Source organism: Gossypium hirsutum, chromosome D03 (genome assembly GCF_007990345.1).
Source record: "Gossypium hirsutum isolate 1008001.06 chromosome D03, Gossypium_hirsutum_v2.1, whole genome shotgun sequence".
In the NCBI taxonomy this organism is placed as follows: Eukaryota; Viridiplantae; Streptophyta; class Magnoliopsida; order Malvales; family Malvaceae; genus Gossypium; species Gossypium hirsutum.
This window is the reverse complement of record NC_053439.1, coordinates 46,981,597-47,002,402: the sequence shown is the minus strand read 5'-3', so window position 1 is coordinate 47,002,402 and position 20,806 is coordinate 46,981,597. Positions and strand designations below refer to the sequence as shown.

At 36.3% G+C, this 20,806-nt stretch overlaps 1 protein-coding gene and 3 pseudogenes across 1 annotated transcript; 1 reads left to right on the top strand and 3 right to left on the bottom strand.

The window, feature by feature from the left end:
- Positions 1-555: 555 nt before the first annotated feature.
- Positions 556-3,484, bottom strand: LOC107950159 (triosephosphate isomerase, cytosolic). The gene is made up of 9 exons (XM_016884940.2): positions 2,943-3,484; positions 2,603-2,678; positions 2,362-2,485; positions 2,148-2,232; positions 1,859-1,991; positions 1,563-1,657; positions 1,256-1,334; positions 854-936; positions 556-749 (listed from the first exon to the last, which is right to left on the bottom strand). Exons 1-9 carry the CDS (start codon positions 2,979-2,981, stop codon positions 702-704), a joined length of 762 nt encoding a protein of 253 aa, XP_016740429.1. The 5' UTR covers positions 2,982-3,484; the 3' UTR covers positions 556-701.
- A 285-nt stretch (positions 3,485-3,769) lies between these two features.
- Positions 3,770-4,612, top strand: LOC107950158 (uncharacterized; annotated as a pseudogene).
- Positions 4,613-5,289: 677 nt separating this feature from the next.
- Positions 5,290-8,300, bottom strand: LOC107950156 (pre-mRNA-splicing factor ISY1 homolog; annotated as a pseudogene).
- A 6,473-nt stretch (positions 8,301-14,773) lies between these two features.
- LOC107950863 (pre-mRNA-splicing factor ISY1 homolog) lies at positions 14,774-15,503 on the bottom strand (annotated as a pseudogene).
- Between the last annotated feature and the right edge of the window lie 5,303 nt (positions 15,504-20,806).

The following is a 20,806-nucleotide window of genomic DNA, read 5'->3' as shown; positions in this document are numbered from 1 at the left end:
AGTTCAAAAAAAAAAAAAAAGACCCACAATTTCTGGAAAGAAAAACTGAAACAAAGCTAGAATTCTACTGAAAACTTAATTTAAGCTAGTTACATTTATAAAAAAGTAAACCATCTATTAATTCAATTATTAATGACTTGTTAACTTGGCATGATTAAATGATAATAAATTAATTGAACAAGCCATTAATGAGTGGATTTATTATTATTATTTATAAAATTTAATCATTGTATTAAAATAGTTTGTCATAATTGTCTGGTCCAATGACAAGAATATTAGGTTATAGGTACAAAAACTTAGGTTAAATCTCATTTCTCTCCCCAATTATAAAAAACATAAAAAAATAATTAATATAAATTTAGCTGTATGAGATTTGAGTTGGGTGGAGGTAAGTGACAGTCTGATTTGTTAAATAATAATAATAAACCTGCCAAATATTTTCACCCCAAATCCGGTGATTGGATGGGTTACCATAATATAGCCCACTTAAATGATAGATTATAATCCTAAAATAAGATTATATATCCAATGAAAGTCCACCCCCCAAAAACAGTCTAACATGAGGATCCTTGCTTCATACCAACAAAAAACAGAGTCAAATTTGGCTTATTACACACTCAAAACCCTGATATCCTCCTCTTCTATGGAAACACCACAAACTATAAAACTAAAGTTTCCTACAAGGTTGTTTATGTTCAACTTCAATTCTTTTTCACAGTGGCCGACTTGATGATATCCACGAACTCAGGCTGATTGAGAAAAAGTCAAGTTAAGAATAGTTGTGCACAATCTGAAGAAAAGGCATCAAATAAATGAATACCAGTGGCAGAAGCAAAGACAGACAGTTACTAACCTTCAGAGAAGCTCCACCAACCAAAAAGCCATCCACATCTGGCTGTCCAGCCAATTCCTCGCAGTTTGCTCCATTTACAGAACCTACATTTAATTTGCATTGGATGCAAAATCAGATTCAATCCGGTTTAGCCAAAAAAAAAAAAAAGGTTTAACCCGAGAATTGAAAGGTCATGGAGAACCAAGCAAAGGTTTCTAACTTTTTTAGAATGATACTATGAAATAGCAAAATCCAACAGGAATGGTGAAATACTATTTAGAAGATAGGATCGATGCAAGTAGGGTTATTTTTATTTTATTTTATTTTATAGTTATAACACATTTACATGCTAACACAGGCTATGCTATATTTCCTTAAAACCACCTGAATAAGATCAATAGTTTAGGCAATAAAGATAAATACCTCCATATATAATTCTAACTGATGCAGCAATGTCAGCACCAACATTTTGATTAAGCCATTTCCTCAATTCACAATGGACCTGGAAAAAACAATCACATGTTTCTATGAAAAATAAAAGAGTGTATGGTTTCTCTATAGGAACAAATTAAAAAGCAATGGTTTAGATGCAAAGAAAAGTAGGATAGATTGTGCTAAACCGTTATATAACAGCGCTTGGCATTTATGGAAGGACCAAACTATTAAAACAAGTGAAAAGCAAAAGTGAAGGACCCTTTTAAATGATATATGCATAAAAACTCAAACTTACTTCCTGAGCCTGAGCAGGAGTTGCAACTTTCCCAGTACCAATGGCCCACACAGGTTCATAAGCCAAAACAACATTATCCCAATTTGTTACTTTATCTGCAAACGAGCAATAGAGGTTTAAAAAGATATATCTAGAAAGAAGAAATAAAAGAAGTCTAATGCAACGTATATAGTTAAATAAATACCTATAGAGACCACAATCATAAACTTCAACCAGGCAAGCTATTAGACTACGGCTATAACATATATCTGAAAAACAAATAATTGCTTTGATCTTTATATTCTAAAAGCAAGTACCAGCAATTGCTTTGGTCTGTGCAGCAACGACAGCCATGGTAGAGCCTGATTCTCGCTGTTCAAGAGTCTCTCCAATGCAAGCAATCACTTTCAAGCCTTGAGAAAGCGCATACGCTACTTTATCTCCAACAAACTGCAAAGACAAGCATTTAAAGTTCACAAAGGGGAATGAAATATAGCAAAGAGTAAAAAAAAAAAAAACTATCTGATTCTTTGGGTGACTGAAAACCAAGACTGGAAATCCGTTAAGTAGATTACAAAATAACAGGAACCTAATCGTATTACTTACCTCATTGGACTCATTCAAGAGAGCCCTTCTCTCCGAGTGACCAATAATAACCCAAGGAATGCCTAGATTAACAAGCATCTCCGCACTGCTTGAAGAGAACATGAAGTTAACTGCTGATACGATGCAAAAATCTAGAAAGCCTTCTAAACAACAATATTACATATAGCCTGCCATAGAAATGATCTATAAAGCGGATAACAGACAAAATGCATACCTAACTTCTCCGGTAAAAGCACCACCCTTGCGAACCCAGCAGTTCTGAGCGGCAACATGAAAATCGGACCGCAACAGACTTTTGACAAGGGTAAGGAACACAAATGGAGGGCTCACAACAACCTCTGCCACAACATAAATCTTAACTTTATAAACATTCGAAGTTAATTTAAAAGTTTCAATAGTTATCAAAATTGAAGTAAATTTTAGACCCAAAAAGAGGAAAAAAAAAGAACACTAACCCACAACATCATGAGAAGGAACTTCAGCTTCATTCAATGTTGTAACAATCTTCTTAACCTCCTCAGTTGTCCCATTCTGCAACAAACCCACTTCCCTTTATTTACATATGCAGTAATGAAAATAGAACTACGGATCAGATCTCAAAAACCTAAGGGAGCTATTTAAATTACCAATCAACTAAGCTTTGGTACAAAGATCAAATGAGTCGCGACAACGTTTTTCAATATCGAATATTAATGCAAAACATGGATTCAGTGGATGTTAAAGAGAGTATGAGATCAAATTTTGAATTAAAAAGAAAAAAAAGAAATTTATTGAGAAACAGAAGAAGAAACATACACATTTCCAGTTGCCGCCGACAAAGAATTTCCGAGCCATGAAGTTTTGTGTTTGGGGGTTGATTTTTTTTTTGGGATTATTTGCGATGAAAACGAGGATTAATTAACTGCTCTTGGGCTACTCGCAACGTTTACCCTTTTTGCAGTTTAGTCGTTACCATTTAATTAACCTATTTCGGCCCAAATTAACTAAACCCGGTTTGCTAACCTTAAACCTAAGTTATTTCATATTTCTCCATTTTTCTCAGGTAGAATTTAGGGGTGTTCATTCGGTTAACTGACCGGTTAACCGACCCAAAATAACATTAACCGAATTAACTGACCTTTCAAAATTTTTAACCGTTAACCGAACCGAAATTTTTTCAAAAAAATTAACCGAACTAAAATTTTTTCGGTTAATTCGGTCGGTTAACCGAATTAATCGAAAATTATATATTTTTTATTTTTGGTTAAAAATTAACCGAATTAACCGGATTATCCGAATTAACTGAATTAACCGAATTAAATCACTACATAATTAAATTATTTTTAGACTTTTAGACTTTAGATTTAGTTTTAGAATTTTATTTTTATTTATTAAATTATTTGTAATTTTTATGATTGAATTGAGTTGAATACTTGAGTTTGGATTAAGTTTAGGTGAATAGTGGGCCTATTTATATATTATAATTTTATTTATTAATTTTTTCGGTTAAATCGAAAAAATTCGATTAACCAACCGGTTTCTAACCGAATTAACCGTTAACCGAAAAATTAAAAAATAATTAACCTACCCTCCGCCGAAATTTGCACACCCCTGGTAGAACCCTTAAACCTCCCAGGAACACCATGATCCGAATCGCCAAAAACCCCAAACCTCTAAGAATTGTGACTCACCAACTCCTCCAACGTTGCACCGTCAGTGGAACCGCCAAAGGCAAATCCAAGCTCAAAGCTGGCCAACCTTTAAAACGCTCCAAAATCTCCACTAAAAAAGGTAAAGGCGGCGCTCCTCTCGACGATTCCCTCCCCAAAGGCGGCTGAATCCCTGACGAGAAGCAAAAACTCTACGAACAATGCCTCAATGCACCCACGCCGGCCCGTCACCTCTCACCGAAAGAGCGAGCCCGCGAAGCCGAACGGGAAAAATTGGGATTAATAAGCAAGGAGCGGCAACGGGAAATGGAGATTTTGAAGAAGGGAGGAAGAAAAGCAATGGGAGTCCCTGACGAGCCTATGGTTATGGGAACTCCGGGGCTGGATTTGGTTACATTGGGCCTTGTCGATGCTGATAAGATACCCAAATATGAGCTGACGGTGGAGGATGGCCAAAGATTGGCCAAGGAGTATAGTCGGGTTTTGATGAGGAAGCATAGGGCAAGGCAGGCTGCTGAGACTAATTTGTTGAGAATGAAAAACGAGGCAATTGAAGCGTTGCCGGGGAAACTTAGGGAGGCGGCTATGATACCAGATTTGACCCCATTTCCGGCAAATCGATTGATGGCGTCTTTGAATCCACCTATTGAAGGGTATATTGAGAAGGTTAAGGAAGCGGCTAAGAAAAGTTCCACCAAGCAGAAGCTTAGGTGAAGGAGAGGTGGAAGGTATTTGAACCTTTTTCTTAATTGGGTTATTGATAAATGGTGTAATGCTGTTTTTTTCTTATTAAAAATTCAACTTGAAGTGAATGTATATTGAACTCTTCTTTTCTTTTGGGGGGTAGGGAATTAGAACTTAAAATCCAAATATGAGTGAGTGAGTGAGTGAGTGAGTGAGTGAGTGAGTTTTGATGGTTTGATTATATCAGTTATGCAACACTTTTAATCTTACTCAAACTCATAACGTGCTTTTTTGGTGGCACTATCATTCACTAATCTCTGGACTTGAAATTGATTCATTGAAGGTAGAACTATAGGATAGAATTCATATGCCTTTCACGACGACTACATAGTTTTGTTTAAAACATAGGTTTCGACTGTGTTGGATACTCAATTACAACAATATTTGTGATCAAGTTTTGTTATAAATAAATTGTTTATTGCTGTGGCTGAGTTCCAATTGGTCACGTTTGCCATTTGGTATGTTTAAGTTTTTGTTGTATTGGCATCTTCTTGTTCAATCTGACTTCCAATTTGTGATATATTCTAATGTCACATACATATAAAATTAAATCAATTGGTTGTATTCTTAATTTATTTTTTCAAAAATTTTAGAGGTATTTCCAATAATTACAACACACCTAACATAACTTTTTCCCCTCATCTGAACTCACCACCTTTGTTTTTGACACCCAAGAAGTTTGGGCGTGGAAGACTTTGCCATATGGTGGCTTTTGTTGGAACACACTTTAAACTTCTAAAAGCAAATCATGCAGGAAAAAGGGTTCATATATTTGTATACATGATGGAAGTGTCACAATGCAATTCCAAAGCTTGGAAACAAGTTTATGAAGAGAATAAAATATTTGGGGGGGGGGTTGGGTGGTTGTGGAGCTCATTCATCCAACTAAAATATTCAACTCCTCGAACACAAAATACAACAGACTCAACAATCTGTTTTCATTCCTTCTTAGAATCTTTGAGTTGCCCCCTCTTTCGAATGCCAAGACAAAAGCACAAACGCCATGCATCAACCACACTCTCTGGCAGTGAATAAGCCAAGCCCTAGAGGATGGAATGGGGACAGTAGGGCGTGCAACTGCATTGCTGCACGAGCATACCCGTCTGTTGATGGAACAAAAAAGGACGGTCTTTTGATTGATGCTGTCTTTGTTGCCACATATAATGCAACCTGCATTAGGAAACCCATTGATCGATCAGAGAATGTCAATGAATAGAGTCTAGTTGCTCTCAATATTAAGTTACCCAGATGATTGGCCATTAAGGTACAACCTTCTGCAAGCTATAGCTTTTGCCAACCAACCTAAAGACATCAAATTCATAGAGGTTGAACTTTTATCATGTGATCATACGAATGGATAGACTTCCTACCCCATTCAACAATAACCCTCCCTCCCTATTTTTGTCAATATAACAGTGTAACCTTAATTGTTGATACCGAGGGTAACTACATCAAAGTTTCCCAAAGTTAAGTCATAAGAATCATCAGAAATGCACAGTTCTGGTGGCATGTTCCACTCTTAAAACTCATCTAAAAGTATAATCAGTAGAGATTAGGGCAAAACAAGAGGTAGGAATCAGGGAAAATTGAGTGAATTAAAAAAAAAGACTTGAGAACCACTCGGGGCATGAAGTGTCTTAAAACTAATGTGAAAATTGATGACCTGTAGATGACGATGTTTTTTGTAATTCAGTAGCATGAGCGAAAGATGGTGTTATTCCTGGAATTAAACTAATGTCATTAAAACGAGAGAGAGAGAGAGAGAGAGAGAGAGAGAGAGAGAGAGAGAGAGAGAATAAAACGTTGTTGAATCAGCTTTCTTGTTCACCATCTTATACTGCAAGCAAACTTGCTTAATATGCTCGTAATAACATGTTATACTAAGAGAGTAAAAGTGATTGAAAGAGTTGCAGGGTCCAAAACAGTAACTGTTTCTTTTCCCCTAAAAGAAATTAGCTAATATAAACAATTTAATATGCCAGGGTTCTTAAATAGCATAATTTATTGACCATAGTAAGTTCAATAAGCATATCACATTCACATTTCAGGTGAATGTGACAAACAGAAACTGAGAAGCCAAAAATGGCAGAGAAAGAAGGGAAGGAAGAGAGATTCTAGAGAGAAGAAGGAAGAAGAATCAACAGAAAAGAGAGAATAATTCCTCAAAAATTTTTATTAACCACTCAATGACCTCAGCCAAAAGCAGAACAGCATATATATATAAGGGAAGATAACAGCAAAAAGAAAATTGTTGGATGAAACGCTCTGTATCATCGAGTCTTCTGTGTGCCATATCACTAAAGCAAAACGATTTCAAAACACATCGTTTTCCTTGGTATTCATTTTGGCTCGTACCAGTGAAGTAGATAAAATATGATGCCTTTTGAAACAAGAAAACAAGAAAATTATGTGTAGCTAATTTCTGATAACTTAGCAGGACAAACGGACTGCTTAAACGGCCTATACAGATTCCTTGTGGAGAACTTTGTTTTAGAATCACTATATGTTAACAAATCAGGTTGTTTGTAGGTAGAATATTGAACTGTAATTTACATATAATGGTAATTCTATAGAGTCATCGTTCAATTAAATAAGGTGGAGGAACGCTTCCCGTAATCAGATTTCGAAATAGTAAAAAAAAATCATAGCCGAGCTATTTAGACAAATCCAAAAATGGCATAAGGATAAAATATGTTGAAGTTCCATGAAAAAAAGCCTTACTCTAGCATCTAGAACTCCCGGAATCAAAGCAGTAAATCATATAGACATTTATTAGCAAACATTACCTGGCACTGAACATCAATCCCACTGTTCTTGTATTCAATATAAAGGCACCTAGAGAATTGATCAATATACCTGAAACATCTATTCTAGCTATAGATATTAAGAATGTCCATCGCTTCACTCTGCTCCTCCAACAATCCTTCACTCGCATACTTACTTAAAAGCTCCATCTTCTTCCTTTCCACAATCATTCTCTCAATCTCCTTATCATCAGGCAAGGGTACGTGCACGAAAAATTCCCTCTCCTTGTCCTTCCTCTCTTTCTCCTCCCTCTCCCTCATCTCCTCTACCATCACATCCTCCTCTTCCTCAAACAAAACCTCTCTCGGAGCAACCCCACGCTAACCACCTAATTCGCCCCTCTCCTTGCTTCTCTCCTAATCTCCTCCACTCTCTGCCACTCCTCCTCGGCTTCAGTCCTCATCTTCGCCTCTATTGGCCCCTTCACTCTAGCTAAAACTTCATCCCTATACCCATAATAACTCGCATCAATACTCTTATAAATATCATCTGTTGTTCTCCTCTTTCGCAACTCTGGCTGCTTCTCAAACAACTTTTTAACTCTTGGCAACTTTTTCGCGGCTTTGAAATACCGATACCCAGGGCCACGTCCGCTAGGGTTCGGAACATCCACTATGTTCCCTTTTAAATTCGTCATTTTAGGGGCATGTTTGGCCTAATTCGGTCCGTCGAGTTCAACCATACGTCATTTCTAATGCAACTTCACTCGTATAAGCTTATTGATCTCGTCGTTAATGTCGCAAAGTCGATGTTCCTCGAGGCCATCGTTCTGAACCTCGGTGACCTTGTGACTGATCTCTCGCATGATTTGTTGATCCCATTTTTTGGCCACGGCAAGGTCGCGACACTCGGAGGCAAGAAAATGTTGGCGTTCTTTGGGTTTCTTTTTTTCTTTCGCTTTTAGGGCTATGAATCGATTTAGCATCGACTGGGCTTTCTATTCGTTTCGAGCCATATTGTAATTAAGGGCTTTTAAAGGCCAAAAATCCAATTGTTGCTACCAACTTGGTTCACAAAAGAGGCAGAATATTCGATGAAAGATTTTTTATGAAATAATTGTGGTATTTATAGAGTTGAGTCTTGAAAATCTTAGGATATCCTATTCGATTTAGGAAAGATGTTTTTTGCACATAAAATAGTCCTAGATATTTTATATTTATATTTCCTAATTTGAGTCTGACTCTATCTTTCACAGGTGTTGTTAGGTGTTAGAAACTCTTTCTCATATATTTTTGTGTAAATCCATCAACATTCCCGATAGGAACTTGTCATGAGTTAAAAAGCTAGCATGAAGAAATTAGTTAACTCTTTTAAATGAAACGAGGAGTTTTAGGGAATTAATTAAACGGTGCATTCTAGTTATAATAGAAATACCACCACGTCATTTTCTTGTTAGTTTTCTTTTTTAAAATGTATGAGATGCATGGTAAAGTAGTTATCTGAATATTAAAGAAAAACTCAAAATTCTCTCATTTTCTCTGTTCTTTCTCTTCTCTTCTTCATTTTTCTTTACTTAAAATTTCAGAGTGTAATAAAGGTATCAGAGCTTTTACGATCCCTACAATGGCTGGCGACGGTGTGTCCACTCGATTGCAGAAAGAGGTCAGAAGTATGCAACATGAAATTTTAAAAATCTAAGAAGAGATAGCTCACTTGGAGACTAAAATGGAGACTCGGCTATAGGAATTCATAGATGAGTTTCGGGGAGACTTGCAAGCCTTGTTAGGTTAGTATTTTAGACCGCCTCCGAAAGGATCTCCAGCAAACAGCGCAACGGATAAAGGGAAAGGGGTTTTAGGAGCTCCTCCAGGGTTTTTGCCTAAGGACATTGAGTTACCACATGCTCAGACGGAACCATTTGTTGCAGATACGAGTAGTGTGCACTTAAGAAATCAATCATATGTGGCGGGAGCTTATATAAAGATCAGTAGACTAGAGTGTCCCAAGTTTGATGGCACCGACTTTCGAGGATGGTAGACCAAACTGAAGTAATATTTTTAGGCAGAAGGAACACCAGATTCTAGCAAGGTCTGTATAGTGATGTTGAACCTAGAGGGTCGATCTTTGGAATGGCATTATTTTTACTCCTAGCGAAATGGTGGCTTGCAAATGTTGCCTTGGCCAACTTACATGAAGAGCCTCCAAGACCGTTTTAGATTTGGGCAGTTTGGAAATCTGGTGAGGGAGCTGGTAAGCCTGAAGCAGCAAGGTATTATTAAGCAGTATCAAGATATGTTTGTAGGTCTATTGAATCAATTGCATCTTTCTGAGTCTTATGCCCTTAGTATTTTTCTTAGTAACTTGTAGGCTGAAATCAATCATTACCTGGATTTGTTTGAACCCTCTACCTTGATGGAAGTATTTCAGCTAGCTAGGAAAATTGAAGTACTCATTTCTTATTCAGCAAAGGGGCCTACAACATCAGAGGTTAGTTCACCTAGAATTTTACCTAATTTTTCTGTCATTTTGAGATATTCCTCCTCTCCCACAAGGGCTGTCTCGATTTCACAATCTGTTAATAATGTATCAACCAACAAACCGAGGTCTAAAATTATATCACCAGTATTGACGGTCGAGAGAAAATATAAAGGCCTTTATTTTTGGTGTGGGGCCAAATACCATGCGGGACACAAATGCATGAAATCTCAGTTGTATCAATTCTTGCTAGAACCTTTCTCTGATAGCAAGGCAGAGGATTTTCAAGAGTGCTCTGAAAAACTAGAGGAGAGTGGTATGGAAGAAGAGGCCCCCAAGTCTTCTATGATCTCGTTACATGCCCTTACTGGTCTACAAGGGCATAATACCATAAGAGTGGCTGCTCGGGTAGGGTCATGTTGGGCTATTATCTTAGTAGATTCAAGGAGCACCCATAATTTTATTGATGCAAGACTGGTCAATAGATTATCATTACCAGTGATGAACCAAGAGCAATTGAAGGTCTCGGTAACAAATGGAAGTTGTTTGTTCACTAGAGGAATGTACAAAAGGGTCGCGTAGAAGGTAAAAAATCACAAGTTTGAGACAGACTTTATGGTCTTACCATTGAAGGGCTGTGACATAGTGTTGGGGGTACAATGGTTATTGGCACTAGGGATATTATATGGAACTTTAGTTCCTTGACTATGCAATTCAAAATAAAGAGGAAATCATGCGTTATCCAAGGCATTGTTCCTGGTTCATTAGCAGCGAGAAGCAGTGAGCTGAATCTAAAGTTTTTTGTGGCTATGAGATAGTCGCTGGGGCCTTATACAATAGTGCTTAGTTCACCTGAGCAAGTGACACTCTCAACCAAGAGAGTCAATGATCCTAGTAATCAACTTCACGAGCTGTTGATAGAATTTGATGACATCTTTCAGGTTCCAAGAGGCCTATCACCACATAGAATACAAGATCACAAAATCCCTTTGAAAGATGAAGGGGCAGTGGTCAAGATACGACCCTATAGATATCCATCTATCCAAAAGAATGAAATGGAAAAGCTCATCCAGGAAATGCTTCAAGCTGGAATAATTCGAGACAGCACTAGCTCCTTTGCCTCTCCTATAGTAGTGGTCAAGAAGAAAGATGAGAATTGGAGGTTGTGTGGACTATAGCCAATTAAACCAGCATACGATTAAGGATAAGTTCCCTATTCCTGTAATTGAGGAGTTTCTGGATGAGTTAGGGGAAGCTAGAGTATTTTATAAACTTGGTTTGAGGTCCGAATATCATCAAATTCGCATCTAGGAACCCAATGTGCACAAAATCGCATTCCAGACACATGAGGGGCATTATGAGTTTCTTGTGATGCCCTTTGGCCTCACTAATGCCCCATCTAGTTTTCAAGCTCTCATAAACTTGATCTTCAAGCCGTTGTTGCGAAAATTTGTGTTAGTATTCTTTGATGACATACTTGTGTATTCAATATCGTAGTCAGCGCATCTGCAACATTTAGGGTCAGTCATTCTCATTTTAAGAGAACAACAACTATATGCTAAAAAGACTAAATGATGTTTTGGCTCTTCTCAAATTTAATATTTGGGACATGTATTACATGCAAAAACTATTTCTATGGATAATACTAAGATTGACTGCATATCATCATAGCCAACTCTTCGATCAGTTAAAGAGCTGCGCAGCTTTCTTGGTCTCTCTGGCTATTACAGGAGATTTATAAGAAACTATGGAGTCATTGCCAGACCTCTGACAGAATTATTGAAAAAGAATGGTTGGGTTGGTCAGAACAGGCCACTGAGGCTTTTCAAGCGCTAAAAGGAGCCTTGAGTACAACACTCATCCTGGTGTTCCTTAACTTTCAGTTGGAGTTCACAATAGATACGAATGCAAGCGATTTTGGAATTGGAGCGGTATTACAGCAACAAGAGAGACGGTGGCTTTTTTTAGCAAGACTCTTGGTGTGTGCCATCAAGCTTTATCAATTTATAAGAAAGAGATGCTGGCGGTTTTACTGGCTGTGAAAAAATGGCATACATATTTGGTAGGGTGGCATTTCAAAATCTAAACGGATCATTAGAGTTTGCGGTTCTTGTCAGATCAAGTGGCTATTACTCTATTCCGACAACGTTGGGTAGCTAAGATGTTGGGCTACAATTTTAAGGTGTCCTACAGAAGAGGGATTAAGAACAATGTGGCTAATGCTCTCTCCCGTTAACCACAGCTTGAGCATTGTCAATACTATCAACTTTTGACTAGTTCGGCCATCTTGAGCCTCTTGGAGCGAGTGCAACAATCTTATGTACTTGATGATAAATTACAAAAAGTTATTCAAGATATTTTAGAACTCCAACCTCATGACCAAAAGTACTCATGGGACGGTCGGTTTTTGCTCAGAAAAGGGAAAATTGTGGTAGGAAAGGTTCCTTAGCTGAGACATGAGTTGTTCTTCCATTTTTATGCTAGTGCTATTAGAGGTCATTCAGGTGTCCATGTTACCAGGAAGCGATTATCTAGTTTACTATATTGGAAGGGCATCACCATTGATATTAAGAAACGGATTCGAGAATATGTAGCCTGCCAAAAATGCAAAAGCGAGACAGTAGCTTCTCCTGGTCTCTTACAGCCATTACCAATACCTGACTGATCTTGGTTTGTGATCAGTTTGGACTTCATTGAAGGGTTACCAGCTTCAAGTAGAAAGAACTCCATTTTAGTCGTGGTAGAGCATTTAACTAAATACGGTCACTTCTTAGCTTTGCCTCACCTATACACAGCTAAAGATGTGGCTCATGAGTACTTGACTCATGTTTATAAACTTCATGGCATGCCTGATTCAATCATATCAGATAGAGACAAAATCTTTGTTAGTAGCTTTTGGCAGGAGCTATTTCGACAGGTTGGTACTAGGCTTCTGTTATCAACAACCTATCAACCTCAAACAGATGGCCAAACTAAGGTCCTGAACCGATGCCTTAAAAACTATCTACGGTGCATGACTAAGGAAACACCTGCGCATTGGTTTCAATAGTTACCACTTGCTGAGTGGTGGTATAATTCATCGTTCCACTCGTCAATTCAGCTCACCCCATATGAGGCTTTGTATGGCCAGCCTCCACCTACACATATACCTTATTTTGCTGGAGCTTCCTCTGTGGCAGTAGTGGATAGAAGTCTACAAGCTAGGGAAGCAACAAGAAAGTTACTACAGTTCTGTCTAAAGAATGCTCAGATTCGTTGAAGCATTTTGTTGACAAGCATCATTCAAAAAAAAGTTTCCAAATCAGTGATTTGGTCTACTTGATGTTGCAACCTTATAGGCAGTAGTCGATTAGGAAAGTCTTCGATAAAAAATTATCTCCAAAATACTATGGACATTTCCTTGTGATCCAGAAAGTGGGGGAAGTGGCTTACACTCTTTAGCTTCCACAAGATTCTCATATTCACCCAACGTTCCACGTTTCCCTGCTGAAGAAGCATGTTGGATTGGCACTGAATCAAGTTCACTTACCACTAGTGGATGTTCATAGTGCTTTGCGAAAAAAAAACACCAGTTCGCATTATAGACAAACAGATAGTCAAGAAAGGGAATCAGGCTATTACTAAAATGTTAGTCGAATGGGCCGGTTCTTTTCCTGAAGAAGCAACATAGGAGTCTTTTGCTGTGATTCAATCCAAATTTCCTCATTTTCATCCTTGAGGTCAATGATGTTGTTTTGGGAGGGAGTATTGTTATGAGTTAAAAAGCTAGCAGGAAGAAATTAGTTAACTCTTTTAAATAAAACGGGGAGTTTTAGGGAATTAATTAAACAGTGCGTTCTAGTTATAACAGAAATACCACCACATCATTTTCTTGTTAGTTTTCTTCTTTAAAATGTATGAGATGCATGGTAAAGCAGTTATCTGAATATTGAAGAAAAACTCAAATTTCTCTCATTTTCTCTATTCTTTCTCTTCTCTTCCTCATTTTTCTTTACTTAAAATTTCGAAGTGTATCAGAACTAATCTCTTGATGAAGCTATAAAACTGACCTTCGCACTAAATGTGGGTATAACAATCTAATTAAATAACCTTTAGTGGCTGTTAAGAAAAGAGTCGACGAAAGGGAAAGAAAAACAGAGAGGAGAAGAAAACGGAGAGGAAGAAGAAAAACAATAGCTGAAGCTCACCATTACAATTTCTTTTAGGTTTGTTAGGCACTCATATCTAAGACCATAAAATGCACCGTTTCACTCGTACAGACTCCTTACTTATCACTAAACTCAACGTTTTATTAATGGCATAAAGGTAAATAATGTTAATTTGCTAAAATGAATTGTATCATTAACGCCCCATTTTTTAGCCCGTATCAGAATCAAAACTAAAACCCATGTATTATAAGGGAGCTACAAGTGGTACTAAAAACGTAGCAATTAAATCCCTGGATTCTTAAAATGTAAGCAAATTGGTAAAATCTTTAATATTTTAAAAAGAAATCATACTAATGGATGATGTGACAGATGATTTTTCGTACCTAAAGGATGAAATTAGCTAATGTAAACAGTTTAATATCCCAAGGTTCTTAAATAGCATAATTTATTGACTATAATAAGTTCAATAAGTAAATCAAATTTGTCAACATTTCAGGTGAATTAGATAAAATAAGATGCCTTTTGAAACAAGAAACCAAGATAATTATATGTAGCTAGTTTCTGATAACTTAGCAGGACAAACGGCTTATACAGATTCCTTGTAGAAAACTTTATCTCAGAATCATTATATGCTAGCAAATTAGATTGTTTGTAGGTAGAATATTGAACTGTAATTTACATATAATGGTATTTCTATAGTCATTCTTCATTATTGATTACTCAATCTAACAAATAAGGTGGTGGAACACTTCTTGTAATCATATTTTGAAATAGTAATAATAATAAAAAGCATAGCGAAGCTATTTAGACAAATCCAACAATGGCATAAGGATAAAAGATGTTCAGTTTCCATGAAAAAAAATCCTTACCATTCTTCTCTTTCTCCTACTTCCCTTTTCCTCCTCTCCTCCTCCATCACATCCTCTTCTTCCTCAAACAAAACCTTTCTCGCAGCACCCCCATGCTAACCACCTCATTCACCTCTCTCCTAATCTCTTCCACTCTCCACTACTCCTCCTCGGCTTCAGTTCTCATCTTCCCCTCTGTTGGCCCTTCCTCTCTAGCTAAAATTCCATCCTCTTTATCCCTATACCCATAATAACTCGCATTAGTACTCATATAAATATCATATCTAGTTCTCCTCTTTCGCAACTCTGACGGCTTCTCAAACAACTCTCTAACTCCTGACAACTTCGTCATAGCTCCGAAATACCGATACCTAAGGCCACGTCCGCTAGGGTTCGGGACATTCACTATGTTTCTTTTCAAATCTATCATTTAAGAGGCATGTTTGGCGTAATTCGGGCCACCAAGTTCAACGATACGTCGTTTCCAATGTGACTTCTCTTGTATAAGCTTATTGATCTCGTCGTTAAGGTCATGGAGTCGATATTCCCCAAGGTCTTCTTTCTAAATCTCGACAACCTTGTGGTCGATCTCTGGCATGATTTGTTAAAGCCATTTGTTAGCCTTGGTAAGGTCGCAACATTTGGAGGCAAGGAAAGGGCGGCACTCTTTAGGCTTCTTTTTTTCTCTACCTTTAGAGCTATGAATCGATTTAGCATCGACTGGGCTTTCTCTTTGTTTCAAGCCATATTGTAATTGGGGGTTTTTGAAGGCCAAAAATCCAATTCCAATTAAACTCTGAAACTATTCATGGGTTTACAAGTAGAACTTGAAAATCATAATAGTCTGGTATACTTAAAGCAATTTCTTAACCACTCACATTGAAAAACATGATAGTTAACATGCTTATGATAAATCCCAGATCGCTCACCAAAAACTGAAAATTAAACAAGTTTAGTTTTGCATTTATCTTTGCTAGTAGATGGTTTAGTTGGTTTGCAACATACACAAACACACAGATTACTTAAACAAACAAAACTTATATAATTCACACGTGGAAACAACCTAGCTTTCTAGACAATCAAACCTAACAAGATAGAGACTTACCCTAGTTTCTACGAACTTGGTTCAGAACAGAGACTTGACAACATAATATTTGATAAGAGATTTCTCATGGAATAAAAGTCGTATTTATAGACTTAAGAGTCCTAGAAATCTTAGGATACTCTACTCGACTTAGGAAAGACATTACTTGCACGTAAAGTATTCCTAGATACTTCATATCTCTATTTCTTAATTTGAGTTTGACTCTATCTTTGACAGGTGCTATTAGGTGTTAGAAACTCTTTCTCGTATATTTTTGTGTAAATCCATTTGGTATGATGTAATGTTTAGGCAAAGCATTCTTGATAAGAACTAATCTCCTGATGAAGCCATAAAGTCGACCTTGGCATTAAATGTGGGTATAACAATCAAACTAAATAACCTTTAGTAGTGAAATTATTAAAAAAAATCAAAATTTGATTATAACACATTTAGCAATTAAAAAATAAATATGATTTAGTTTTTAAAATTATTTGCTCTTTGAAAAAAAAAACTAATCCACTGAAATTTTTTTTTCCTTTTATCTATAAAATAAAAATTTTCCCATTCGCATGAAATAATTTATCTTATTTTTTAAAGGTAATTTTTCTTTCAAAAATTATTATTATCTAGCACCATTATTTTTTAAAATTATTATTTTCACTAATTCTAGTATATAGTATGTATCGCATGTATTTATTTTGTCCATATACTTTATCCGTATTGTCATAAACCCGTTTCATTAAATAAAAGAATTATCAAATATAAGTTTTTTTGGTAACCCATTAAAACAATTAAATCAAAAAATTAATATTTTTTTCATTTAATTTTTACACATGTTTTAAAAACTAAATGCTAAAAGATTTTTTAATAAAAAAATTAGAAAATAATAAATAGATAAAAAACTCTTATAAGTTAAAATAAATTTTCTTTCAATTTATTTTCTTTTAATTTATTTCAATTTATCATTATTCTTTAAATATGTTACCTTTAACTTTTATCATTCAAGAGGATTTGAAAACATCAACATAGCCCTTAGGAATTGATTGATATTTTTGCTTGAATCGTTAACAACATTTATCTACTTTCAACCCAATCGAAAACAGACTCATAGCCCCTATCACTTGTAATAACAACAAAATCGTTTTTCAAAATAAACCAGATCGTTATTCATTATATATACAATTTACATTTTAACAAATGTCGTATGAAATTACTTCTTTTGGGAACTCGACGAGCCCAACACACCTACTATAAAAGACCTAGGACCTACAAGTAATGTTACACCAACTCTCTAAAGTCAGTTAACCCTTTATTTTCTAACTTCTTAGTACACTATAATACTCAGGTGACAGTGCCGACCATATATTATTCAGGTGGCAGAACCAACCATATAACATTCAGGCGGTAGAACCGACCATATATAGAAGCTAACCCAAATACATTAAGTGCTCAGAAACCTAAGGCTTATTCGAGACTTACAATTACAAGAGAAGAAAACATTTTTATCAATACACAATACAATTATAATATGACACTCACTTCTCTATTGTATACACTTACAAGAATGAAAGCTCCTACCCCTATTTATAGAGTTTAATGATTGTTGGATTGTTGACACATTTCAACATCTTTGCCATTAATTTTACAAATATCTAATAGCTAGAATGTTCATCTAGAATATCTAATCTTTTAGACAATATCCTATTTCTTTGTTTTATATTCTAAAATCTTCCAAAGAAAATGGCTCTTAAGGGATAAGTTTGGTTTTTATCTAGAAGCTTCATTGGCCTTCAACACTCCCCCTCAATTCAAACTTCTTTTCACAGATATTTACAGATTATGCCGAGTGCTTCTCTGAACTTCTCAAACTCTTCGTGAATATGTCTACAACTTGCTCATCTGTCTTTGTTGGCACCATTTTGATCTCCTCTTCAAGGAACTTTTCGCGAATATAACGATAGTGCACTTCTATATGTTTTGTCCTTGCATGAAAGATCAGATTCTCTGCTAGATGTATAACTGATAGATTATCGTAGAGAAGCTTTACTTGATAGTCTGCTGGCTGGTGAAGATATTTCATTAGTTGTTTTAGCCAAGTACTCTCTTGTGTCGTTGATACCGTCGATCAATATTCCACTTCGGTGCTTGATAATGGCACTGTTGGTTGTCTTTTGTTACACCATGATATTTCTCATGATCCAAGGCTAGAGATGTACCCAGTTGTCGATCGTCGCGTATCATAGTCTCCAGCATTGTCGGCGTTACAATATCCAACCACTAAACATTCTTTTTTTTCTTATATAAAATACCAAAATTAATGGTGCCTTTAACATACCTCAAGATGCATCGTACTGCATCGAGATGAGGTTTTTTAGGATTGCTCATGTATTAAATAACCACTCCAACTGAATAAGTTATGTCTAGTCGACTTAGAGTGAGATAGATAAGACTTCCAACCAGCTGTCGATACATGGTTACATCTTTTAAATATTTTCCTTCATCTGCTCATAGTTTTATATTAGAATCCATGAGAGTGAAGATAGGCTTGTAGTCAAGCATCCCATACCTCTGTAGAAGATCCTTTGCATATTTCTGCTGTCCCAAAAATAATCTTTCCTTCATGCGCTCTATTTCAAGTCCAAAAAAGTGTTTGATTTCTTCTAGTTCCTTCATATGAAATCTTATAGAAAGATTTTCCTTTGTTTGCTTGATTTTCTTACAATAATCTCCTGTGATGATTAAGTCATCCACATATACTAGCACTATGACTAGTTTTCTTTGATTTGCTTTCAAAAATAAACTAGAATCTGAAGGAGCAACTGTAAAACCACTTTGTATTAAGAACTTACTGATCTTCTTGTACCATGTTCTTGGAGCTTGGTTCAAGCCGTAGAATGCCTTCTTTAGTTTGTAAACATACTCAGAATGGATCTTATTCTCGAAACCTCTTGGTTGCTCCATGTAGATGTCATTGTCAAGTTCTCTATGTAAGAAAGCATTCTTAACATCCATTTGCCACAACTTCCAAGACTTTCTAGTGGCCAATGCTAGTAATACTTGAACAGTCGTGATATTTGCCACCGAGCTAAATGTTTCTTCATAATCTAGCCCATATTTTTGAGAGAAACACCGAGTAACAAGTTGAGCCTTATACCTTTCAATTGAGCCATTTGGTCGGGTCTTTACCTTACAAACCCATTTACAAGATATTGGCTTTATATCTTATGGCTTTGGCACTAAGTCCCATGTTTGATTTTCTTTTGGTGCCTTAATCTTTTCTTCTATAGCTTTTTGCCACTCAAGGATTTATGCTGCTTCTTCATAAGTATATGGCTCAATAGGTATAGACTTATCTACAAGGGCAGTGTTGGCATACATTGGGTTAGGCTGCCTTGAGGTTGTTAGTCTTCGTAATTCTTTTGTAGGCTTATTGACTTTTGCTTGTCTTGGACAAAGCTCCTCAGATGTAGGTTGATGTATGCTGGTCTTCTATGGACTCTTGTCCTTGGACGGTGAGCTTTTTCTTTTTTTCATTTGGATATGATGCTTGTTCTTTACCTTCTTCTTTATTTTCTTCTGGAACTTCTTTCTAAGCCATAAGATTCAAGAAGCTCGATCTTTTGAGGTGACCACTATGAATGAACTTCATCAAACACCACATTTCTTGAAGTGTGGCACTTGCCTGTGGTTGGGTCATAACATCTCCAACCTGTTCGTGCATCATCATAATCGGCGAAGATACACCGAATTGCCTTCTTGTCAAATTTTCTCCTTAAATGATTTGGCACAAAAACATATCATACTTAACCAAATACCTTAAAATGGTTGACAATTGGCTTGATCTTCCATGGTATCTCATACAGTAAAACGAATCCCAACTTAGCTTGTGGTAGCCTATTAATCACATAGGCTGTCGTTCTTATACACTATCTCAAAATCTTCCTAGTACATTTTTAGCATGAAACATTCTTCGACAAGTTTCAACAAGGTGATGATTCTTGCACTCTACCACTCCATTTTGTTATGGAGTATTGGGGCAAGTTAATTGTCGTCTGATGTTGTGCTTTTCAATATTGATAGTGAACTTAGTAGATATATTCTCTCTCATTATCAGTATGTAGGCACTAAGTTTTCTTTTTGAGTTCATTCTCTATCTTCTTGTTAAACTCCTTGAACTTCATAAAAGTCTCTGACTTTTTCTTTATAAAGTAAATCTACACATATCTTGAGAAGTCATCAATAAATGTCACATATACTTCATACCTCCAAGTGATGATTGCTTCACTAAGCCAAATACATATGAGTGTATGAGCTTTAGTGGTATCTTGGACTGATGCTCTGACTCCTTGAATGGCAATTGGTGAGCCTTGCCAAATTGACATCTAGCATATACTATATCTGCTCAGATGTCTACTTGAGGAAGTCCTTTTAATATGTCATTCTTTATTATTTCATTCAGTTTGTTGTATCTTACATTCTATGATGCTCATGCCAAAGATCAACTGTCTCATTCTTCCGGGTCTTATCCACATATGCTGACTTTGTAGATAACACATAAATTGACTCTGTTCTTCTTCCTTTCATAATAGGATTGTCAATGACCTTCACTTTTCAAAATACAGTTACATCTTCAGGCCCAAATAGCACATAATTCTTTGCTGTTGCCAGTTGAGGTATTGACAACAAATTTTTCATCAAGCTAGGGACAAGATAGACCTTTTCGAGTTGGAGCTGTCGAGAGCCATACCTTGGAAGTGTTGTCTTCCCAATATGAGAAATAGAAAACTTTGAATTGTTGGCTATCAACACCACTCTTCTTCCTTTGTACTTAGCCATGTCTTGTAACTTATTCTCATAACTGGTCATATGATTAGAGCACCCAGAATTGACGACCAATCCTCTTTATAGTCTATCTTTGAATCTGTGGTTGCTACAATAGTTGATTCCTCCATGTCTTTAACTTTTT